This window comes from Peromyscus californicus, unplaced genomic scaffold (assembly GCF_007827085.1).
Source record: "Peromyscus californicus insignis strain IS unplaced genomic scaffold, ASM782708v3 Scaffold_8__1_contigs__length_139910024, whole genome shotgun sequence".
In the NCBI taxonomy this organism is placed as follows: Eukaryota; Metazoa; Chordata; class Mammalia; order Rodentia; family Cricetidae; genus Peromyscus; species Peromyscus californicus.
In genome coordinates, this window is record NW_026294606.1 from 99,736,709 (window position 1) to 99,762,398 (window position 25,690).

At 41.6% G+C, this 25,690-nt stretch overlaps 1 protein-coding gene across 2 annotated transcripts in view; it reads left to right on the top strand.

The window, feature by feature from the left end:
• Positions 1 to 25,031, top strand: part of Rfwd3 (ring finger and WD repeat domain 3) — a 34,381-nt gene extending 9,350 nt beyond the window's left edge. Inside the window, exons 5-13 of one of the 2 annotated variants that reach the window (XM_052728008.1) lie at positions 3,278 to 3,463; positions 3,543 to 3,634; positions 9,886 to 10,000; positions 10,522 to 10,750; positions 13,809 to 13,959; positions 17,386 to 17,562; positions 18,539 to 18,753; positions 21,673 to 21,884; positions 23,064 to 25,031. In XM_052728008.1, coding sequence (XP_052583968.1) covers positions 3,278 to 3,463; positions 3,543 to 3,634; positions 9,886 to 10,000; positions 10,522 to 10,750; positions 13,809 to 13,959; positions 17,386 to 17,562; positions 18,539 to 18,753; positions 21,673 to 21,884; positions 23,064 to 23,207 — 1,521 coding nt within the window. In that variant the 3' untranslated portion in view covers positions 23,208 to 25,031. The remainder of the gene's footprint in view (positions 1 to 3,277; positions 3,464 to 3,542; positions 3,635 to 9,885; positions 10,001 to 10,521; positions 10,751 to 13,808; positions 13,960 to 17,385; positions 17,563 to 18,538; positions 18,754 to 21,672; positions 21,885 to 23,063) is intronic. The other variant, XM_052728009.1, reaches the window with a different exon arrangement.
• The last annotated feature ends 659 nt before the right edge of the window (positions 25,032 to 25,690 follow it).

Below are 25,690 nucleotides of genomic sequence, written 5' to 3' on the forward strand. Positions count from 1 at the left end.
AAGTTAGTCTGGCTTTTAACATAGGATCCTCCATCCTTGGCCTACTAAGTGCTAGGGTTTCAAGCATATGCCACCACATCCAGTTTGAACACCCTTTTAAATGAAAGTTAAGATTTTCTTTTTTTTTTTTTGGTTTTTCGAGACAGGGTTTCTCTGTGTAGCTTTGCGCCTTTCCTGGGACTCTCTTGGTAGCCCAGGCTGGCCTCGAACTCACAGAGATCCGCCTGGCTCTGCCTCCCGAGTGCTGGGATTAAAGGCGTGCGCCACCACCGCCCGGCAAGATTTTCATTTTAAATGAGCCTACAGGTTAAGTTGGAAAACTTTGCAGGCTTTGTGGATGAGAATTCCAGATGTGATTTCTATTTCAGTTATTCATTGTGTGATTACTTCTTTGCTTCTTTTTTTTTCTTCTTCTTCCTGAGACAAGGTTTCTCTGTGTAGCCCTGGCTGTCCTGGAACTTGATATGTAGACCAGGCTGGCCTCTCAGAGATCTGCCTCCCAAGTGCTGAGATTAAAGGTGTGCACTACCACCTGGCTGTGACTGCTTTTTTTGTTTTGTTCTGTTTTTCGAGACTGGGTTTCTCTGTGTCATTTTGGAGCCTGTCCTGGAACTCGCTCTGTAAACCAGGCTGGCCTCAAACTCATAGAGTTCTCACTATGTAATCCTGGCTTTGCCTGGATCTCATTGTATAGACCAGGCTGACCTCAAATTCATAGAAATCCTCCTGCCTCCACCTCCCACGTGCTGACATTAAAGGCATGCACCACCAGGCCTTGCACTGTTTAGTGTGTTTGTTTGTTTTAGGACAGTCTTGCTATGTAGCCCAAGCAGGCCTTGTTTTAGTGTTTGTATGTTTCTCATCATTGGATACATTTTAGTCAACTCCCTGTTATGCACACTATTGCTCTTTTTTCCCTCCTTTTAAAGTTTTTCTGATATAAGTCAAGAACATCCTTGGACAGTTAACAGATAGTTGTGATTATATTCATGAGATATATTTCTAGCAGAGATTGCTATATCAAAGGAAAGTATGTTTTAATTTTGATAGATGAAACTTGCATTTGAAAATTTATGCAACCTAATACCCACAGCAACAGTATGTAAGCATGTCTGATTTTCTTTTCTCATTGAGACAAGGTCTCACTCAATACTCCTGGTTGGCTTACTAAGTAGCTTAGGGTGGTCTTTGAATTTGTAGCAATGCTCCTGTCTTGGGCTCCCAAATGCTGAGATAATAAACATATATCCACAGTAGTGATTGGTATCATCAGGTAGCGATTTATGCCTGTGTAGTAAATAAAAAAGTTTCTTTAGTTGCATTTAGTAACTATAAATGATTGCTTATTGATCAGTGTGTATATTTTGTTAAGATTTTTATGTCGTTTTCTCATATTTACCTTTGACTGGAATGGCTATAGAAGTTGATGATCAGTTTAATTTTGCATGTATAAAGAACCTCCTTGATATTCGGGAGGCAGAGGCAGGTAGATCTCTGTGAGTTCAAAGACAACCTGGTCTACAGAGTGTTCCAGGACAGCCAAAGCTGTTACTCAGAAAACAAAAAATAAAAAAATAAAAAATAAAAAAGTTTTTTAGAAAGAACCTTCTTCGGGGCTGGAGAGGTGGCTCAGAGGTTAAGAGCACTAGCTGCTCTTCCAGAGATCCTGAGTTCAATTCCCAGCAACCACGTGGTGGCTCACAAACATCTGTAATGAGATCTGGTGCCCTCTTCTGGTGTTTAGGTACATGCAAGCAAGCAGAACACTGTGTATAGATAATAAATAAGTAAATAAATAAATTAATTAATTAAAAAAAAAGAGCCTTCTGGACTTGAACAAGGATGGCACCATTAGACAGGCTGATGTAGAAGAGGGAAAGCTGATGAGTGAGTCTTCAGCCCTAGACAGAGAACTGTAGGCAGCTGAACAATGCTGAGAGCTGGAGAAATGGTCTTCTCTGGAGGAGCACACCAGTGGTGACCCAGTACTGAACGCTCAGCCCTGAGAACACACATACAAGTGACATCATGTGACCGAGCAGGTTGTGTTTATATTTTATGTGTGTGTTATGTATACATACATACAGATATATGTGTGTGTATATACACACATGCACATGTGTAACAACAAAGAAAAAGAGGACATACAGGAGGGGTTAGTAGTGCACTTGATTCAATGCCAGTCTAGGCTATAAATCAAGACTCTGTCTCCAAAAAGTAAAACTACCTACTACTTGGTGTGATTGTTGGTTATCATGGTAGTTTCCAGATTGTTTTTGCTTCACTTTCTATTGCTTTGAACTGGTAACTGTGTTTCTTTGTTTGAATTGGAAAAGAAAGAGAATCAAAGAATTTTGTAAGATCAAAAATAGGAGGCCAGAGAGGTAGCTCTTCTACTGGTAGAGGCATGCCCTGAGACTCACATTGGGGACAGAGACCCAACCCCCAAAAGTTGTCTTCTTAACCCCACATGAAATAACGAATAAATGAAAACAAAAGGTATGTCAGGTGTGGTGGTACGTGCTTGTAATCCCAGCACTCAAAAGGCTAAGTTGAGAGAATCTGAATTTGAGGCTAGTATGGTTCAATATTCAGGCCCTTTCTCAACAACAGCAAAAAAATCAGTATTAATGGGATATAGCTTAATGGTAAAAGACATGTTTAGTATGTATAAGGTTCCACCCCACGCCAGGCGGTGGTGCACCATCTTTAATCCCAGCACTCGGAAGGCAGAGGCAGGCGGATCTCTGTGAGGTCGAAGCCAGCCTGGGCTGCAGAGTGAGTTCCAGGAAAAACACAAAGATACACAGAGAAACCCTGTCTCGAAAAACCAAAAAAAAACAAAAAAAAAAAAAAACCACAAAGGTTCCACCCCAGGGGCTGGAAAGATGACTCAGCAGTTAAGAGAGCATTGGCTGTTCTTCCAGAGGACCCGGGGTTCAATTCCCAGCACCCACATGGCAGCTCACCACTGTCTGTAACTCAAGTTCCAGTGGATCTGACTCCCTCACAAAGATATGCAGGTCAAACACCAATGCATATTAAAAAAAAAAAAAAAAGTTCCACCTCATCCCCCATAAGTAAATAGTATATATAGTATACAATGTATATTTTGTCAGATTGTATTTTATAAAAACGACATGTGTCTAGTAGGTGTTGCATATTCTTTGTAGCTTTTCAGTTAGATTTATATCGTTTTGGTGCAGTTTATTTGGTAGTTTGCACACGAGACTTGTTTTTGCACTTTGTCACTTGAATGCATTTCAACTTTCATCAGCAGTCTCCCCAGAAACCCAAGGTTCTGCCTTCTGTGGATGATGAAGAAGGGGAAACTTGCACAATATGTTTGGAGCAGTGGACCAGTGCTGGGGACCACCGGCTCTCAGCCTTACGCTGTGGGCACCTCTTTGGATATAGATGCATTTCTAAGTGGCTCAAAGGACAAACACGAAAATGTCCTCAGGTAAGGACCGTAAACAAGGACTATGCATTAAATCAGAATCCCTAGAACCATACTGATTGTGTCTCATTGGACTCTTTAGTGCAACAAGAAAGCCAAACACAGTGACATCGTTGTCCTTTATGCCCGATCCCTCAGAGCTTTGGACACAAATGAACAGGAGCGCATAAAAAGGTAGGTAAGGGCTGGTGAGGTAGTTTAGTGGGTAAAGGCACTTGCTTCCAAACCTTACTCAGAAAATTGAATAACCAGGTCTTATATGATGGAAAGAAAGAACTGACTCCTGAACTGACTCCTGCAGGTTGTCCTCTGACCTCACATAACACACAGTAAATGTGGTAAAAGGGGGGAAAAGTTTTAAAATCTGCCTCACTAGACTTTCTTGACTTCTTTTTGTTTGTTTGTTTCTTGGGGGTTTTGTGTGTGTGTGTTTGTTTTCAAGATAGTATCTCTGTATAACCCTGATTATCCTGGAACTCACTCTGTAGAGCAGGCTGGCTTCAAATTCACAGAGATCCGGCTGCCTCTCCCTCTCCTGAGTGATAGAATTAAAGGTATACACCACCACTGCTGCCTGGCTAGACTTCTCCAGTTCTCTATGGTGCCCGTTGAACCCTCTGCTACCTGTACAAGCCTTTGGCTCCTCTTAGTACTAGGAGGATGTATGTGCATATTCGGTGTGAGGTCCTTTTCTTTATCCAGAGGCACTCTTTGCTTCTTCTTAAACATATCTGATAAGGAAATTATCCATCTACTTTTGTTATGACCCTGGGGTTTTACTTACTTCTGACTTGGGATTTCTGAGGATCATTGAAGTTATGATCTTAGACACTGTTATTACATAATGACATTCTGCATGATTTGTTGTCTATACAGCATTAAAAATGTGAGGCTGGGAGCCAGAGGTGGTGGCACATACCTTTAATCCCAGTACTCAGGAGGCAGAAGCAGGCAGATCTTTGTGAGTTTGAGACCAGCCTGGTCTGTATAGAGTTCTAGGATAGTCATGGCTACATAGACCATGTCTCCAAAAAATAAAAATAAAAAAATGTGAGGTTGAGGGTGGGAAGTAAAGCTTTGTGGTAGAGCACTTGCTTAACATTGCAAGGCCCTGGATTTCATCTGAGCACTGGGGGATAAAAAAAAAAAATTTGAATCAAGATCTGGTTTGGCATGGTTGTCCATACCTGTAATTTTAGTAGTTTGGAGGCTAATGCAGAATTGTGGGAAATTAAAAGCCAGCCTGAGCAAATACTGAGCTCCAGGCCATAGTAAGACTCATCTTTTTATTTGTTTGTTTGGGTTTTTTGCTTTGGTTTGGTTTAGGATTTTTTTTTTTTTTTTTTTGAAACAGACTCTTACTATGTACCTCTGGCTGTCCTGGAACTCACTTATGTAGATCAGGCTGGCCTTAAACCTCAGAGATCTGCCTGCTTCTGCCCCAAGTGCTAGGATTAAAGGCATATACCACCATGCCCAGCTAAGACTCAGTCCTTTATCTTTTTTTTTTTTTTTTTTTTTTTTTTTTTTTTTTTTTTTTTTGAGACAGCGTTTCTCTGTGTAGCTTTGCGCCTTTCCTGGAACTCGCTTTGGAGACCAGGCTGGCCTCGAACTCACAGAGATCCGCCTGGCTCTGCCTCCTGAGTGCTGGGATTAAAGGCACGCGCCACCACCGCCCGGCTTATCTTTTTTTTTTTAAATTTAAAGCTGCACCCTATGGCACCTTATGGTAGTTTCAGATGCTTAGGCAAGAGTCGAGCAGTTCAGGGCCAGCCTGTACTACATGGGCTTGTCCTCATCTCAGTTAGTGGTTGAGAGCACTAGCTGCTCTTGCAGAGGACCCGGATTCCATTCCATGCACCTACATTGGACAACTCACAACCATCTTTAACTCCAGTTCCAGAGGATCTGACAACATCATCGGGACTGCATGGGGCACTGTATGCATGTGATATATACAGATAAACTGAGGCGTGCCCACACACATCCGAAAGAATTAATTAATTAATTTGTTTATTTATTTTGGTTTTTTTTCAAGACAAGGTTTCTCTGTGTAACAGCTCTGCTGTCCTGGAACTCCCTTTGTAGACCAGGCTCCTCTCAAACTCATAAGAGATCTGCCTGCTTTTGCCTCCCAAGTGCTGGGATAAAGGCATGCCCCACCACCGTCATAAATTTAAAAAGAAAATTGTATAAGAAATCCCCATGTTGGGTTATAGAGTTGGATGGCTCAGTGGTTAAGAGCACTTAACTGCTTTTGGAGAAGACCTGAGTTGAATTTCCCAGCACCCTCATGGTGGCTTACAACCATCTGACTCTCTGGTTCAAGGAATCCAATGCTGTCTTCTAACTTTGGGCACCAGACATGCGCATGGTACATGGAGATTCATATAGGCAAAACATTCATATACATTGAAGGAAGATAAATAAATCTTGAAAGAAAAAAAAATCCCATCTCAAAAACCAAGCTGACATGTATCTTAGTTGGTGAAGCACTTGCCTAGTATGCCAAAAGCCCCAGATTCAAGCCCCGTAACAACATAAACTTGGTGAGGTTGTATGTTTGTAATTCTAGCAGTAGGGAGGAGGAGACTTAAGGATCAAGAGTTCAAGGTCAGCCTAGGATACATGACACCAAAGCTCAAAGAAAAAAAGATTCAACATATTTAATGTTTTGTTTGTATTTGGAGACCGTCTTAAAAATTAACTCTTAACCCAGGTTGGCCTGGAACTTCCAGTGACCCTTCCACCTTAGTCGGCCAAGTGCTGGGATTTCAGTGCACACCACCGTGTCTGCCCGGCACGTTGCCGAGTGGTTTTTGATTTGTGTCACTCTTCCCTTTAAAAGAGCATTCTTTGCGTAAGATGTTAAATGAAGTTTGCACATACAGTATTGTAAAAAAAAAAAAATGCTTTTGTAAGTGCTAAATAGTTGCTAATAACACCACTTAAAATATGATTTAAGGGGCTGGAGAGATGGCTCAGCAGTTAGGAGCACTGGCTGCTCTTCCAGAGGTCCTGAGTTCAATTCCCAGCAACCACATGGTGGCTCACAACCATCTGTAATGAGAAATGGTGCCGTCTTCTGGCCTGCAGGTATACATGAAGACAGAACACTGTATACATAATAAATAAATAAATCTAAAAAAATATGATTTAAGAACATTAAAAATGGTGGTGCATTAGCTAGTGAGATAGCTCAGTGGATCAAAGCATTTGTTATGCAAGCCTAATGACCTGAATTTGATCACTGGAATCTTCAGTAGAAGGAGAAAACCCACTTGTAAAGTTATTCTGTGATTTCTATACATACATAGTGGGGCACACAAGCACCCCGTTCTCACATTGTAAGAATTTTTTTTTCAAATGCTGACATATTCATGGGAAATAGAAGCAGGAGAATCACAAGTTTGAGGCCAAGACTAGGGACATAGCTCAGTGGTAGAGCACTTGGCTAGCATGCACAAAGCCCTGGGATCTATGGCAAAAACAAATAGAAAAGAAGAATGCCTAGCAACTTCCAAACTGCCTGTGCTACATAGGCCCTTCTCTTGAAAGAAGAGGATGACTTAAAATTTAAAATATCCGCCATTGAGCAAATGGCAGTGCAGACATGATTCATTTGGGAGGTTGTGAAACCTTTAAGAGGCCAAGATTGACTGAAGGAAATGGTTCACTGAGCAGGGAGGGCCTTAGGAGTTAACCTACGTAAGTTCTAGCCTGACCTCTTGACTTCCTAGTCAGCAGACATGTAAGCGAGCTTTCGTGGAGCCACCAGTTGCCATGATGTCACCTCATAGTATGAGCCCAGACAAATCTTTCCTCAAATTGTTTCTTGTTGAGTTTTTATCACAGCGATGTTTAACACAAATACAGTCATCTTACTCCAGGCAGTTACTTTTTTAAAAAAGGATATATGCAAAGGTTCACTTAATGAAAATGATTTATGTTGTTAATAATCTAGGTCAAGTAGATTAATTAGTTGAATAAACTGACATCTATGTGGTGTGATATTAGACATTGCAAAAAATGTTTTAAGTACACACACATCACATAAAAACATCATTGTGACTACATTTTGTTAGTATTTCCTTCCTTGTTTTTACTCAGTTGCTTCAGTTTTGTTTTTGTTTTTGTTCTCTTGGTGGAGCAAAGTCCTATCATCCTTGCACTGGGGAGACAGGCTAGAAGATTTCAAGTTCAAGTCACTATTTAGTGAAACCCCGTTTCCCCAAACCATAAAAATCATTCATTAAAATACATACTTGTGTTTAAAAAGCAAAAATCACGCTGGGGATATAGTTCAGTGCTATCCTAGAATAGCCTAGAATGTACAAATCCTTGAATTTGAAACATAGTACCACCAGAAAATGAAGACAAAAGCATCCACATGGCTATCAATGGATCATGAGGTTTTAAAAACTTTACTTTAGCCTCTTTAGGAAGAATAAAAAAATTTCAAAATGCAGCTGGCCATGGTGGCGCACGACTTTAGACCCAGCACTCAGGAGGCAGAGGCAGGTGGATCTCTGTGATTTTTGAGGCCAGCCTGGGCTACACAGAGAAACCCTGTCTCAAAACCTCCTAAAATAGAAAGAAAAAGAAAAAACAAAGCAGGCATTGGGGGCTGGAGAGATGGCTCAGTGGTTAAGAACACTGGTTGCTCTTCCAGATTACGTGGGTCATTTCCCAGCGCCCACATGGCAGCTCACAACTGCCTGTAACCCCGTTTCCAGGGGATCTGAGGAAAAACCAAAAAAAGAAAAAATATGAAAAGGCTAATAAATAGATAACTGAAACAAATTAAGTCACCTTTGTACTCAACTTCTATCAAATCTTAACATTTTGCTGCATTTGTTTTGGGGCATTTCTAAAAAAGTCAGTTCTAAGCAAATATGCATTGTGCTTTTCTGAAGTCCCAGCCACCTCTGAAGATGAAGGGAGGTAGATAAATCACTGTAGCCCATGAGTTCTGTTTGAGACCAACCTGGGCAAACTGTAAAAAGCTGCTTTTTAGGCCGGGCGGTGGTGGCGCACGCCTTTAATCCCAGCACTCGGGAGGCAGAGCCAGGCGGATCTCTGTGAGTTCGAGGCCAGCCTGGGCTACCAAGTCAGTTCCAGGAAAGGCACAAAGCTACACAGAGAAACCCTGTCTCGAAAAACCAAAAAAAAAAAAAAGCTGCTTTTTAAGTACTGTGGAGGCATTTGTTGTTTGAGATGGTCTCTTAGTTGTCCTGGCTGGCCTTGCAGTCTGTAGACCAAAACAAGCCGAGAGATTTGACTTCTACTATTGAATGGAGACTGAAAATAGCATAGGAAAATCAGAGAAAGACCAACTCATTACTTGAGCTAAAGCAGATTATAAAAGATTAAACTTAAATGTGAAAAGATTATCTAGGCCGGGCGGTGGTGGCGCACGCCTTTAATCCCAGCACTCGGGGGGCAGAGCCAGGCGGATCTCTGTGAGTTCAAGGCCAGCCTCGTCTCCAAAGCGAGTTCCAGGAAAAGCGCAAAGCTACACAGAGAAACCCTGTCTCGAAAAAACCAAAAAAAAAAAAAAAAGAATATCTATTGGTGTAAAAGAAAATAAACCGCTGTTAGTTGTTACAAAGTATGTAAATTAAATAACAATCAAACTAACGGAAGTACAACAGCCAAAACTTAAAAAGGAAGTTTACACTAAAGCAAATTCTAACAAAAGACCAATTAGAATGAAGGCAAAAATGCATGTCCTGACATAAAAAATAACAATATATAATCATAAATTTGCATGTACTTAAACATAATTTCAAAATATGAAACAAAAACGCTAGAACAAAACTCTACGTCACTGAAATAGCAAAGAGAAAGATTAAAAACTAGAATGACAATGCTGCCCTTATTCATTTCATGAGAAATTAAAAAAGAATCCCCGAACTATTACTTCCACTGATGGCATTAAGACAAAAAAAAAAAAATCAGATTAGACCAAATATGGTGGCACATTCCTGTAATGCCCACAACTAAGGAGAGGGTGAGGCCATGTGTGTGTGCCAGTTTTCACGTTTAAAGGCTTTGTAACATTCTGGCTTTGGGTCACAGTTCAGCTCCGAGCCTGTTCTGCAGCCCTGATCCATCTACGATTACATTTTTCACCAATCAGGATTCGGGCATAGGGACTTTCCTAGGAACATATCTCTGTGGTACACGTATCTTCTTTGCATTGGTTGGTTTAATCAAATGTGGTCAGGTGGCTTTCCTGCCATTCTTGTCTCAACTTTTGAGTTACCCAAGGGGTGTGGGAAGGTCTTGGGAAATTAAACCTTATTTGACCCTTATTCAGAATGGAAGCTCTATCCAGAATGGCTTCATTCCGCTCCTTCTTACACTGGGATGTCTTCTGTAGCTTTCCTAATACTCATCTGCCTCTGGCTTTTCCCTTCTAGTGACTTACTGAATGAACAAATGCTCAGGAAGCAGGCTGAGTTAGAATCTGCTCAGTGCCGGCTCCAACTTCAGGTCCTCATTGATAAATGCACTAAACTCAATAGCCGTGTCCAGGTGAGTTTGTCCTTTCTAGTTCAAAAAGTTTTTAGAACCAGAATTAAAGAGAAGAGCAATTTAAGAGGAATCAAATTACATAAGTTGATCTCAATTTGCCCAAAACCCATATTTCTATGAATTCTGTGAGGGCTTCAGACACAGTGCAGCCACTAAGGACTGTCAATATTTGATAGTTTTCTGCATTCTTTATTTCAGTTACTTGGAGAAATACTCTGAAATGCAGTTCTTTAACGTTCATGGTAACATTTTCATGATTGGCAAGAAATGTTTTATCCAATCAAGAAATCATAATTGGGGGCTGGAGAGATGACTGAGCAGTTAAGAGTACTGGCTAGAGAGAACCTAGGTTAAATCTTAGCACCCACATGGCAGCTCACAACTGTCTATAACTCCAGTTCCAGGATACCTGACACCCTCATACAGACATACATGCAGGCAAAACATCAATGCATATAAGTAAAACATTAAACCATTCTTGAGGGGGAAATAAAGCTTTCATTTAATCTGTTTCTTTATAGTCCTTAGAAACCCTTATTATGCGGCATCAGAATCAAGTTAGGCAGCAGCACCAGGGCTCCCAAGCACGTTGCGGGAACTGCTTACCCTCCAGCCAGAACCAGCATAAATACCACTTTGAGAAGACTTTCACAGTGTCCCAGACAGGAAACTGCCGAATCATGGCATACTCTGATGGTTTGAGCTGCCTAGTGGTATCACAGCCTTCTCCTCAGTCCTCCTTCATTCCAGGTAAACAATTCAGAACCTCTCTTTTGTGTTCATTGTTAGATACTACTTGCTTCTCTTCTGTTTTTGAAGAATCTTGGGCTCAGTGATTAAACACTGAAAACAGGCTCTCTCCTCTCCTCACTTTTTTCTGTCAGTTCTCTGTTAATTGAATGCAAGTACTTCGGTTGCTACAAAGATGCCTTTCATAATGGCACATGCCTTTAATCCCAGTACCTCACAGGCAAGTGCAGACAGATCTTTATGAGTTCCAGGCCAGGCTAGCCTCTTCTACACAGCAAGTTCCAGGAAAGCCAGGACTACATGAAGAGACCCTGTCTCAGAACAAACAAAACCCTATCTTTCATAGCTAGGTCTGCTGGCACACACACACACCTAATTCAGGAGGTTGAGGCAGAAGTTTGAGGACACTGTGGTCTACATAGTGAGACCCTGTTTCAAACAAACAGAAAATGTCTCTTTCAGCTACAAATAGTAATTTTATCACTGCACAGGCTATTGCCTTCCTTTAAAAAAATTCGTTCATGTCTGTTGCTTTTATTTTGCAAATTCATGCATCAAGAATGTAGAAATAACTAGTAATCATGTGAATGTGAGAAAGGAGGTACATGGATGGAAGTGTAGGTCATTGATGTTGTCCAAGGAGAATATTCCCTGTGTATGTCGTTTACTGTACAGATTCATTTGAGAGTTTTACTAAACTATTCCAGAGACTAATTCAAATTTAAACAAAATTTAATATTTTGGAATATCAGGAATATAATAGTCATTTTATTAATATATATTAATGGGGGGCTGAAGAGATAACCCAGTGGTTAAGAGCACTTGCTGCTCTTTCAGACAGGAAAGTGGTAGGTACTCTTTCAGAGTTCCATAGTTCAAAGCCTAGCACTCATGTTAGATGTCCCATAACGATCACCTATAATTCCAATTCCAGCTCCAAGGAATCTATTGGCCTCTTCTGACTTCCATGGGCACCCACATTCATGTGCATATACCCACACGGAGACAAACACACATAAATAATAAAGCTGGAACTGGAGGGAAGGTTAAGAGCAGTAAAGTTCATTAACTGTTCTCCAGAGGACCCTGGTTCAATTCCCAGCCACACATATGGCAACTCACAACCATCATAAACTGTAACTCTAGTTCCAGGAGATCTGGCACCCTTTTTCTGGCCTCCAAGGGCACCAGGCATGCACATGGTATACATCATATATGCAGGCAAAGCAAAATATAAATATTAAAAATAAAGCTTGCCAGGGCTGGAGAGTTGGCTCAGTGGCTAAGAGCACTGGCTGCTTGGTTCAGATCCTAGCACCCACATGATGGCTCACAGCCATCCCTAACTCCAGTTCCAGGGGATCCAATGCCCTCTTCTGACCTCTGTGGGTACCAGACACACATGTGGTGCACATGCACACATATAGGTAAGGCACCCATACTCATAAAATAAAATAAATCTTTAAAAAAAAATTGCCATCTTAGTTTCTCCAACCCCTTGTCTCTGTTCTTTATTGCTCATATCCCTCTTAAATCTTGAATTATCTCTCTTGTACAAATTATGCTTAATATTTGTCTACACAACTTAATTTGTTTTGGCCATTTGAGACTGAGTCTTGCTATGTAGACCAGGCAGGCCTCAAATGTCTTTTGTTGTTGTTGTTGTTTTTCTAGAGACAAGGATTTCTCTGTGTAGCCCTGGTGTCCCGGAGCTCTGTAGACCAGGCTGGCCTTGAACTCACAGAGATCTGCCTGCCTCTGCCTCCCAAGTGCTGGGATTAAAAGTGGGTGCACCATCACTGCCAGGCTGCTTTAAAAATATATATATATAAAAATAATTTTATTTTTATCTTAACGTTCATTGGTGTTTTGCCTGCATGTATGTCTGTCTGTATGAGGTTTTCAGAAGCCCTGCAACTGGAGTTACAGACAGGTGTGAGCTGCCATGTGGGTGCTGGGAATTGAACCCAGTTGCTGAGTTCTCTCTCCAGCTTCCCAATATTGCTTTTTATCTCCCTCCCAAATGCTAGGACTGTAGTGATATCCTACCATGCCCAACTGTCCCAACAGCTTTACTGAAATATAACTTGTAAAATAAAATTGTATGTATATAAAGTAGCATTGACGAGTTTTGTAATCTTTTACCTATCCTTAATCTCTTCTCACTCATAGGCAGCCACTGATCTGCCTTTTGTTACTGTGTTGCATGTTCTTGAACTATATATGAATGGCATCATACAGCCATATGCCTTTTTTGTTTGTTTGTTTTTTAAGACCCATATTTTTATGTAAATTAATAGTTTATTGCTGGGTAGTATTTCATTGTATGTGTACATTGTAGATTTGTTTATTCATCTATCTATTGATGGATATTTGAAATGGATTTTGCTGAGCTGGGGAGGTGGCTCAGCGGGGAAGGGCACTGGCAGCTCTTCCAACAGAGGTCCTGAGTTCAATTCCCGGCAGCCACATGGAGGCTCACAGCCATCTGTAATGGGATCTGAGGCCCTCTTCTGGCATGCAGATAGAGCACCGAAATGGATTTTGCTTTTTTAAAAGGTATAACCCTGGGGTGCTGGACATGGTGGCCCTTGATCCCAGCATTCAAGGCAAAGACAGGCAGATCTCTGAGTTCAAGACCATCCTGGTCTACAGAGCAAGTTCCAGGACAGCCAGGGCAATACAGAGAAACTCTGTCTCAAAGCAGAGGTGCGGGGGGGCGGCATGTATAAACCTGGGGAATACTCATTTTTATTATTTGACTAGCTGTTTTCTTTTCTTTTTTTTCCCCCGAGACAGGGTTTCTCTGTGTAGTTTTGGTGCCTGTCCTGGATCTCCCTCTGTAGACCAGGCTGGCCTCGAACTCAGAGATCCGCCTGCCTCTGCCTCCCGAGTGCTGGGATTAAAGGCGTGCGCCACCACTGCCCAGCTGACTAGCTGTTTTCTAAGGACTTGGATTCCAAGAAAGATAAGCAAAGGTGCTAATTACTTTAAAAAATAGTTCGATTTTGCCATAATTTACTTCTATGTGTCTTTTTTGAACTCTCTTCTTTGGTAGGCTTTGGTGTTAAGATGTTGAGTACTGCCAACATGAAAAGCAGTCAGTATATTCCTATGCATGGCAAGCAGATACGTGGATTAGCTTTCAGCAGTCGATCCAAAGGCCTTCTGCTCTCTGCTTCCTTTGACAATACTATTAAATTGACCAGGTAAGTGAATCAAGGGTAAGACTGGGCCTGGGCCACTGTGCATCAAATTATTCTTAGTTCTCTTATTGATCTGAGGCATTGTCTCCTTTTAAAAGTATATATGCAACAGGCACATGCCTTTTATCGCAGCACCCAAGAGACAGAGTCAGACAGATCTCTTGAGTTTTAGGCATAGTGACTTCCAGGACAGCCAGGGCTATATAGAGAGACTGTCTCAAAATAAATAAAAGTATATAAACCCTGTGTGGTGATTGAAACCTGTAATCCTAGCACTTGGGATCCTGAGAGGCATAATTGTTACCATGTGTTTGAGGCCAGTCTGGACTACATAGAGAATTCAAGGACAACTTGAACTACAGAGTTAGAAGAACAACAGAAAAGTGAACATAAAGCTGAGTGTGATAGTAGATACTTCTAATCCCATCACCTGAATGGACAGCCTAAGATGAATGAGACAGAAAATAAAAGTGACATAGTAGGTCACTAAATTAATGTGTAGTGAGTGACCTGAATCTGTTGTTTTTTGTAGTGCTTCAAATTGAACCTGGGTCTGGAATATGCCAGACAAGCATTTTATCATGGCACTATCCATCCATTTTTATTTCTTACTATGAGGTTTGGTAATTGACCTAGGCTAGCCTTGACCTTGGAATTGTCCTTCTTCAACCTTTTGAATAGCTCATGTTTCAGGTCTTCACCAAAGGCTGGGTTGTCCTAATTCTTTAAAATTCCATTAAAAAGAAAAAATACTTTACTCACTTTTATTTATGTGTATGGGTGTTTTGCCCTGATGGATGACTGTGCACCACCTGTATAGAGTGTCTGCAGAGGCCATCAGGTCCTCTGGAACTGAACTGGAGTTCTAGCTGGTTGCTAGTCACCATGTAAATGCTAAGAACTAAATCCAGATCCTCTACAACAACAATAAGTGATCTGGACTACTGAACCATCTCTCTAACCCCTAAAATTATGTATTTTTAAAATACATATTAAACTGTGTGGATGAGAGCAATGTTCTATAGATGGTGGGATGATGATGTGGAGGGATCATTGATGCCTCCTACCATAGAATTGCCACGACAGCTCAGGACTGCTTATTCCAGTTCTGTCCCCTAGATCATTAGTAGTATAAGCCAGACTTGAGTGTGATCCATTCTTTTCTAGCTAGCTTCCTATTCCTCTTGACTCTTTAAGAAAGACAGTTGGGGGCAGCAGGTAGATCTCTGAGTTCAAGGCAAGCCTGGTCTACAGAATGAGTTCCAGGACAACCAGGACTACATAGTGAAAACCTGTCTCAAAAAACAACAACAAAAAGTTGGGGGATAGGGATGTGTAGTAACTCGGTGGTAGAACACATGCCTGATAAGCATGATATTGGGCAGGAGGAACCCTAGAGAAGGCTCGGCTCATATAAAAGCACTAAGTACAGAAACTTAATGACTTGAACCCATGATTGGGGGAAAGATCCACTCCAAAAAGTTATCCTCTGAACTCCATACGTACAATGTGGCATGCATGTGTCCACATTCTCACACATATATGCTATATAAGTGTGTGTGTGTGTGTGTGTGTGTGTGTGTGCGCGCGCGCGTGCACACTTGCATGTATGCATGCATGTGTGTGTTTTAGATGAGGATAGGAATGGGTACTAAACAGATGGCTAGTTTATTTCCTAGTAGTCAGCATTGAGCAGCTCGAAGACCAGTTTCAGGGGCTTAATACCCTCTTCTGGCCTCCTGTGGCATCTATGCAAAGACATACACAAATAAAATTTTTTTTTTTTTTTTTGGTTTGGTTTTTCGAGACAGGGTTTCTCTGTGTAGCTTTGCGCCTTTCCTGGAACTCACTTGGTAGTCCAGGCTGGCCTCGAACTCACAGAGATCCGCCTGGCTCTGCCTCCCGAGTGCTGGGATTAAAGGCGTGTGCCACCACCGCCCGGCGGTTAAAATTTTTTAAAGATTTATTTTATCATGTACGTTTGTGTTTTGCCTACATGTATGTCTGTGTGAGGGTGTTAGACCCCTGAAACTGAAGTTACAGACAGTTGTGAACTGCCATGTGGGTGCTAGGAATTGAACCTGGATCCTCTGAAAGAACAGCCAGTGTTCTTAACTGCTGAGTCAACTCTCCAGCCCCCAAATAAAATCTTTTAAAAATGGGTGAAGGTATGCTGGAAAGATGATTTGGTAGTGATGAGCACTGATTACCCTTCCAGATGACCTAGGCTCAGTTCCCAGCACCCACATGGCAGCTTATAACTGTCTTGACTCCAGTTCCAGGAGATCTAAAACTCCTTCTGGCCTCCTCAGGAAGGGTACTCATATAGTATACAGACTTGCATGTGGGCAAAACAATTTAAATATATATATAAATTAAATAATTAAAGGGAGGGCTGACAGGGTGGCACACATCTTTGGCCCAAGTCCTTGTGAAGCAAAAGCAAGATCACAGTCCAAGGCCAGTCTTGTCTACTCAGCAAGTTCTAGGGCAGCCAGGGTTGCATAGTGAGACCCTATCTCAAAACAACAGTAAGGGCAGGGACAAACTGGAGATGTAGCTCAGTGACAGACTGCTTGCTTACCAGGCATTAGTCCCTAGGTTCATTGACTACCACCACAAAAAGTGTGTGTTTGGGGTGGGGGTGCTGTTACACAGTGTTGTTAACGGCTACTTCTGGGTGGTTGGATTATAATTTTTGGTTTCCCTTATATTTTCTACTTTCTTGTATTGCTTACAGGTTATCTTGTGTGACAGTTAATTATAGAGAAAGTAATTCAATAGAGAATGGAATGTATCGTTTGTGTATTTCTTCAGCTTACCCTTTTACTTCATTATAATTCAAGAATTAAGTCTGCAGACCAGAAAACACAAGTGTTTTGGAATAGAGAACTATGCAATTCCCAGAGGAAATATGAAATCCAGATAGTTTAGGGTGCGGATATGTTCTCAATAAATATTACTTTGTTAAACTGGAGAGATGGCTCAGAGGTTAAGAATACTAGCTGCTCTTCCAGAGGTCCTGAGTTCAATTCCCAGCCCCGACATGGTGACTCACAACCATCTATAATGAGATTTGGTACTCTGTTCTGGCCTGCATACATGCCACAACACTGTATACATAATAAATAAATCTTTTTTTTAAAAAAAAAAAAAAAGGCCGGGCGGTGGTGGTGCATGCCTTTAATCCCAGCGTTCGTGAGGCAGAGGCAGGCGGATCTCTGTGAGTTTGAGGCCAGCCTGGTCTACAAAGTGGGTTCCAGGAAAGGCACAAAGCTACACAGAGAAACCCTGTCTCGAAAAACCAAAAAATAAAAAATAAAAAATATTAAATATTACTTTGTTAAATGTTTTATTACTCAACATTATCAGCATTGTATACATGATTTTCTTAATATATAGTGGTAAAAATCTCTTATAACTCCCCAGCCTAGAAACAAATACTGTGGTGCAGACTTACAATACTGGACGTCCTGTTTGGAGCTGTTGCTGGTGTCTTGATGAAAACAATTACGTCTATGCTGGACTGGCCAATGGTTCAATTCTGATATATGACCTACGGAACACAAATGCCTATATACAGGAGTTAGTTCCTCAGAAAGCCAGGTAGGAAAAACTCATTTTTATGTAGATCACAAGAGCATTCTTTTAGATTGCTACTATATTAGTTCATTCCTCGGAGTGTCACAACAATTGACCACCAGTCTAAGATCTAGGACTTTCATCACTTCAGAAGCAATAGAATTTGAGGCAGGGTGTGTTAGCGTATCCCAGCACTTGGGAGGCAGACAGGTCTCTGAGTTCAAGGACAGCCTGGACAGTCAGGACTACACAGAGAAACCCTGTCTTGAAATACCAAAATAAAGTGTTTGGTTTGGTAACTTCTGCATAATTAAATTCATAGGAACATAGCTTGCAGGGTGGTGTTTGTGAAAGGATTCTTAGCATATAATATCATTCATAAACTTGCAGATGGAAATTTAGAAGATCTAACCAAAGGGGGGGGGCACCCTTAATCCCACCCAACACTCAGGAAGCAGAAGCAGGCTGATCTCTTGAGTTGGAGGCTAGCAAGTTCCAGAGAAAGTTCCAGGACAGCCAAGGATATACAAAGAAACCCTGTCTCTTAAAAAAAAAAAAAAAAAAAAAAGAAGAAGAAGAAGAAAGTCTAACCAATGCTGGTTGCTTATATCTACAATCCCAGAACTTGGGGGGTGGGCAGGGGAGGCTGAGGCAGAAGAATGATTATGAGTTTATGGTGAGAAATTTAGGGGGAAAAAAAAATCATCTTTTTTCTGAGTTAAAATGTGGTTGCTTTAGGCTGTTTTTGTTACAGGACTTTCTTTTGGAGTATGTATCTAATGTATCCTGTTGAAAGTAGATTCAGAATGTTATGTGTATTTCCTTTTTCTTTCTCCTATAGAGATAGCTAATTGTTTTTAGATAGTACAGGAAGATATTCACCCTTCTGTTTGACTTCTATTGAGATTGGAATGTGGCCCGGGTTTCCTGGTCATGAGGTCTGGAGCAGCCAAAGTATTGGATTTGGAACGTGTGTCATGGTTTTCTTTTTTGCCTTCAGATGTCCTCTGGTATCTCTGTCATACTTACCCAGAGCTGCTGTGGCTGCATTTCCTTATGGTGGGGTACTGGCTGGAACCTTGGAGAATGCGTCCTTCTGGGAGCTAAAAACAGATTTTTCTCATAAGCCTCATGTGCTATCCTTGGAGCCAGGGGGCTTTGTAGACTTTCAGACAGAGAGCAGCACTCGACACTGTCTTGTGACTTACAGACCTGGTGAGTTCTGAAGTTCTTAGGGACCTGCTGCTATTTTGGTGGTTGGGGGAGATTTGTACAGGAAAGAAGACATTTCCCTTTGAGTGGCTTTGGTAAGCCTCTCCAAGGCTGACAGGCTGGTTGTGTTGAAACCTTTGGTACTACAGTAGAAATGATGGCTCCCATTTCCTCCAGAGAGTCCACTTCCCTACCGTGTATTGGAAAACTCTGCCATGTGCTTCTGGAGTCCATTGCATTCACCTTCAGGTCACTTTCATCTGCCCCTCATGTCACCTAAGAAAAAGGTCCAGGTGGAAACAGCCTAATACCAGATCAGGTTTTTAGTTGTTCCATATTTGAGGCCTGCAAAGTTAAGTAAGGCTGACAGTCATGGTTTTGTGGGACTATCTAGGCAGATGAACTTTACCATCTCCGAATATAGGGATAGAACTCTGAACAGCTATTAAATTTACAGGCTTGTTTTGTTCTCACCTTTAAAAAAAAAAAATCTGTATACCTGATGAACCATGTTGGTGGTCAGTTTAATGAGGGTTTGCCTTTTTAATTTGATCTTGAGATCTCAAGAGAATGGCTGTAAATTCTAGCCCTGCTCTAATGGGATTCTAGATATTTAGTAATAGTTGGTTATGGTATGCCTTTCACAAAACATGTCTTTGTTCTGACAAGCACCTAATATCTTAAATTCTGACCTGTAACTAGGTGTCTCTCTCACAGGAAATTTGTTTATACCTTTGTTGTGACTCTTACCTGGTCTGAGTCCAATTTATTCCTACCTAGACAGCTGTTATCTGAGAGCCCTGACCAGATCAGAAGATAGATTCAGGGGTTGGAGAGATGGCTAAAAGGTTAAGAGCACTGGCTGCTCTTCCAGAGGTCCTGAGTTCAATTCCCAGCAACCACATGGTGGCTCACAATCATCCATAACGAGATTTGGTGCCCTCTTCGTGTGCACAGGCATACATGCAGGCAGAACAATGTATAAATAATAATTTTTTTGTTTTGTTTTTTGAGACAGGGTTTCTCTGTGTAGTTGTGGTGCCTGTCCTGGAGCTCACTCTGTAGACCAGGCTGGCCTCAAACTCACAGAGATCTGCCTGGCTCTACCTCCCGAGTGCTGGGATTAAAGGCGTGCACTACCACTGCCCGGCTAATTTTTTTTTTTTTTTTTTTTTTTAAAGAAGATAGGTGAGACACAGAGGCAGCACATCAAAACTCATAAGATAACAAAAGGAAGTTTACTACTTAAAGCTCCAGGGAAAAGAGCATGCTTTGTAGGGCCCGTGGGAACAAGAAGGAGCCATCTGGGGTACATAAGTTCCATCAGTGGGTCTAGAGGGGGGAAAAAGAACTTGTAAGATTTTATTAAGGCTTATGGACATTGTCCCTTAAACTTTCTGGGGGAGAAGGGAATTGGCTAGTTTAAAGAAAACATGAATAGGGGAACTTATTTCTATGGCTGATGTCAACCATTGTGTCTTATTTGTGATCAACAATTTTAGAATGTGTTGAATTTTGACTTAGATGAAGAACAAGTGGAATATATAGCAAATAACCAACCACTCACATATTTTAATTTTTTCATTTTATGATTTTTTGAGACAGTCTTACTGTGTACTCCTGGCTCTCTATGGTACCACCAACCTCAAACTTGTATCAGTCCTTCAGCCTCAGTCTCTGAAGTGCTGGAATTATTGACTCGTTAATTCACCATCCCTGACTAATGGAGAAGCCTCTGTGTATGCTGATTTTAAGTCAGGCCTAAAACTGGGTTCCAAGGTCAGGTTTGTCACATTGACCATCAAAGTGCCCATTTGTGGGTAGATCTCATCACTGCACATTTTTTTTTATTTTTTTGAAACTGTAAAAGCTACCACTTCTGGCCTCTTGGTTCTTGCAAAGCATGCTCGGACTTACATAGAAAGCTTGAGGGTCGGGCTAGAGTGGTCCAGGAGTTAAGAACACTGACTGCTCTTCTGGAGGACCTGAGTTCAATTCCCAGCAACCACATGGCGGCTCACAACTGTCTATAACTCCAGTTCTAGGGGACTTGTCACCCTCATATGGACATACATGCAGGCAAAACACCAATGCAAATAAAATAAAAATAGATAATAAGAAAGAAAGCTGGAGGGGGGGGTGTCCCATTTTTTTCCCCCAGTGTCCCATTTTTTTTCCCCCAGCGTTTGTCTGTCTCTCAGAAGTACCTGAGATGTAACTCTACTTATTATAGCTAATGGAGTACTTAGAATACTTGAAAAATAAATTCTCCAGGAGGTCTCAGAAGATACAATGATTATACAAACCCAGTGCATTTCTAGGTTTGTTTCTCAAGTAGGAAAAACCTATTGCAGATAACTTCCTGTAGTCAAAAGGTTTTTCCAGTCCCTCCCAGCCACACGTTCGGGATAAATCTCTCTCACCCGCAGTCCTGCAGCCACTTATATAAGAATTATTCAGAGGCTTAATATTAACTGTCAATTGAATGGCCTATGGCAGGCTTTTCTCTAGCTAGCTCTTCTAACTTAACCCATTTCTATTTATCTATACGTTGCCATGTGGCCGTGGCTTACCAGTATTTTCACATCTTGCTTTGTGGTGGCTAGACTCTGCCTTTCTCTTTCCTGTCTCTCTCCTTGGATTTTTCTGCCTGCCTCTAAGCTGCCTTGCCATAGGCCAGTGCAGCTTTATTAACCAATAGGAACACCAAATTTTCAGTGTACACATATCTCCCAGCAACTTCCTTTATCCTAGTCCAGGCTTCTGAATTTCATTGGTGCCGTGTTGTATTTGCTTTATAGGTCTTGTGGGTTTAATGTATTTAGCTTTTTTCCCCAGCTAGGTTGTAAGTATTTGAGGTTCAGGTACTTAATTTCTTTTGTATCATCTCCATGAGGTAACACCAGCTTCTCTATCTCGTAGATAAAAGCCATAACACCATACGAACTGTGCTATTGGAGATGTCTTACAAACTGGATGATGCTGGAGAGCCCGTCTGTTCCTGTCTTCCTGTGCAAACGTTCCTTGGGGGACCCACTTGCAAACTTTTGACTAAAAATGCCATCTTCCAAAGCCCAGAGAATGATGGCAATCTCCTAGTATGTACTGGGGATGAAGCATCAAAGTCTGTCCTGGTGAGCCTATTTTTATTATGTATTTAAAAATAGTTTGGGATTTGAGGGCCTAGGCCTAGCCTAGTGGTAAGGTACTTGCCTAGCATATATGAGGGAGTCAGTCCCAACCACCACCACACCAGTCTAAAGGTAATAAGGCAGAGAGCAATACCAAAAGACACCTGTGGTTTCTAAGTACACAAGCCAAGCAGGGGCACACATATAAATATATACACGTGTACACCCCAAACTATCACTGGTATGTAATGATTACACCATAGGTGTTAAACAATATGAAGTAATAGTACAAGTAAAGGGAAGAAAGCAGGATTGTTAAAACATCAAAATTTACTTACGAAGTTTCCTAGGAAGTTGGCTTATTTGGTAAAATGTAAAGTACTTGCCATGAAAACATGAAGACCTGATGTCTGATGTCTTTTTACATGAAATGATCATGTAAAAGCCAGACAAGGCAGGACATACCTGTAGTCCAAGACCTTGGGAGGTGAGGCAGATGTTCAAAGCCAGCTGGGTCCACATAGCCAGAGCTGCACAGTGAGACCCTGTCTCGAGAGAGAGGGGGGAGGGGAGGGAGGGGGAGGGGGGAGAGGGGGAGAGGGGAGAGAGAGACTTGGTTCTCCCCCCACCTTTACCTGGGTTCTGGGCATCTAACTCAACAGACTTGCATGGCAAGTGGTTTTTCTCACTGAGCTACCTCACTGGCCCTGTTTTAGATACTTTACAAGTTTCTTGTAATAAATGTTCTAGGAAAGAAAACACTTGCCAGAATGTATGTTTCATGGCTGGAAAGATTGTTCAGCAGTTAGGAGTATGTTAGGGTCCTCTTCGGAGGATCCAAGTTGGGTTCCCAACACCTAAATTGGGAGGCTCACAGCCAGCTGTAATTTCAACTCCAGGAGATCCACATTCTTTTACAGGTACTCCATATAGACACACATAATTAAAATAAATGTAACTTTTGTGAGGATAGAGATAGTGGTCTTGTCTCATTGACTCTTCTGTCTCTAGAAGAGATAATATTTAGAAGACTTCTGGCACGTCGATGAAAGAAATGAGTCCTTGACTTGCTTTTCAAGCGTAGGGTGTGCTAGTTTTGTACAGTGTTAACACTAGAGACTTGTTCCCCGGGGACCTGGGCTGACTAGCTGCTGACTCTGTTTCTGCTTGCTGTTTTTTAAGTTGTGGAATGGTGGCAGTGGCTCGTTGCTGCAGGACCTGAAGACCGATCAACCTGTCTTGGACATCTGCCCATTTGAAGCAAATCAGAACAACTATTTGGCTACCTTAACTGAGAAGGCTGTCAATTTTTATAAATGGGAGTGAGCATGGTCTTGAGACCTTGCAGACATGCTGCTGGTTAATATTAAGTAGGTTTTTAGCACCTAGTAGCCCTGAAGAAGATACCTGTTTGTATGTTGTAACTAGAACTTTTGGATCATGGGTTCATTTGGATTAGTGTGATTCTAGGTCATGGAGACACTAAGATTGTGTATGCTATTTGCACCAAAAAAGTACCTTTGTGAATCTTGCCTGAAAATTCTTTATTTAAACCCTGAGGATCTTACAGTCCTCTCAACCAGCTGTTATCTAGGATGTGAGTGTGCACAGCATTTTGGGGCTGTGATACCCGACCAGCCTGAATTGTCTTGGGTAGAATTTGACTTCTTTTCAAGTTTGAGTGCTCATAACCTTTTAATGACTTGATCTCACCCACACCCCTGCGCTGTCTGCCCCGTGTCTGGTACTTCACCTGTGGTGTGTGTTGTGGCAACAACAGTTACATTCCAGGTACACGTGCCTACTAGAATGTTGACAAGTCCAATGAGGTAGCTGATCAGCTAGCAATATGTAGAGCCAATAGCTAAAGCTTGTTTGCATTAAGTTCATTGTGATCACTGTGACAGGTAAAGGAAAGGACCAGTTGTTTGAACAATTGTGAAAAATTTAGATTTTTCTACTTAGCTTAGAATCCTCAGGGGTTTTTATTCCCGACCAAGCCAGTGCTTAAGGACATACAATTTCCAGCCCAGGTAAAGGCTTCCTTCCCCATGTGAAATGTTTGATTCTGAGTTCCTTTGATTTGCCTCCCAATTTTTTCTGGAAGTGTTGTTAGTAAAGTGGTTATTCTCAGGAGATAGGAGTGAGTGGTTAGACCTATGGATGACAGAAAGGACGACACTTAGAAACTTCCATTCTGCTGGTCCTGAACTGTCCAGCATTTAGAATTATGCTCAGGTTACACTTGTCTACTTTGCCTTAGGCTACTCCACTAAACCACTGCCCCTAGGACACCTTGTCTCAAGGTGTAGACAACATGGCTGTCTCAAATATTTGTTGGTGAGGTACTATCCTTTTTAATAAAAGTTCTGTCCTACCTATCAAAGTCCTGAGCTGTTTGGGGGATCTTTATTAACAGCAAGGAATTGTTAAGGTTACTTTTCCCAGGGTTCCAAGTTGTGGCTGTATGTATTTAATGAAACCATTTAAAGAATCTTGGGGTTTTTTGGGGGGGGGGGTGTTGTTTGTTTTTTTAATTTTAAAACTTTAAAAATGTCAGCTTCCACAGCTTGGGGAAAAGCTCCCCTCCCTCCCTCCCTTTTAAAAGTAGCTGCCTAAGCCTGGAGCTTCAGGGGCAGGATAGGATTTAAATTAAATAGAACTCAATTACTTCAGCATATGACCACAGAGAAAGCTGGGGGTGTCAGGTTTGTCTGGGGAAGGGTTAAGATTTGACTTGCCTTGAAGAATGTTTAAGGCTGACTGGGGAGATTTACTACCACAGAAGCTAAAGCAAATCAATATCAAGCCGTGCCACTTTTTGCATTTCCACAATAAAATTGGATTCGGGTAGGAAGGTGCCAGGGTTTCGCTTGTTTTTTGCTCTATCACTGAGCTGTATCAGAAACCCAAATCTGTGTTTTGGAAGCAGATTCACATGATGGACTGATATCTAAAGAAAACCTTACCCTACCCCCACCATTACTTGCAAGAAACTTCATCTCTGGACCCAGCCTCTAATCTTCTTAGCACCAGCAGGATGTTTGTTTTTAAATCTTGTCATAATACATTGGGATTTCTGAATATTGCTGTGTTTCAGTGTTTGTTGTAATGTTAGCAAAATAAAGAATTTGCCATGTGTAACACCAACCCCAGTGTCTTCTGCCTGTGTCTAGTAGAGGCAGGAGTATAACCTGCCTCTTGGGAGTTGGGGAGGGGGGCATAATCTTACTCTAGTATATTCTCCATCTCATCCAGTACTGGATATGAATTACACAGGATGATCCCTAGAGCTGAAGTAAACATTTAATTTACTGTTTCTTTACTTGTCTGATTTACTGCTACTGAGTCAGTCTCACGTAGCACAGGCTGGACTTTAACTCCCCACATAGGAAAGGCCGGCCTTGCTTCTACATAACCTGCCAAGTACTTGCAGGTGTGCTCCATTGTGTCCAATGTAAATATTTTACCTAAACTGGTGAGGCTCCAGCTGCCAGTTCTTTTTTGCTGTTGCTAATTGGAAGCCACATTTGCCTCTTAAATAACCCAGGTATGGGAACACATACTTGTAACCCCAGCACTGGAATCTGAGGCTGGAGGATCGTGAGTTTCAGGCCAGACTGAGTTACATACTGAGGATATACTCTTCAAACTTTCTTGCTTGCTGGCTTCCTGTTATTGCTCAAAATTGAGGAGCCCATAAGGTGGAAGAAATGGGAATTATTTATTTTATTTCTTAAAATCATTTGCCAATGCTTTGACAGGGGTATTGGTGAGCAGGTATAGGCCCTTGGGCTCCGCCTACTCAC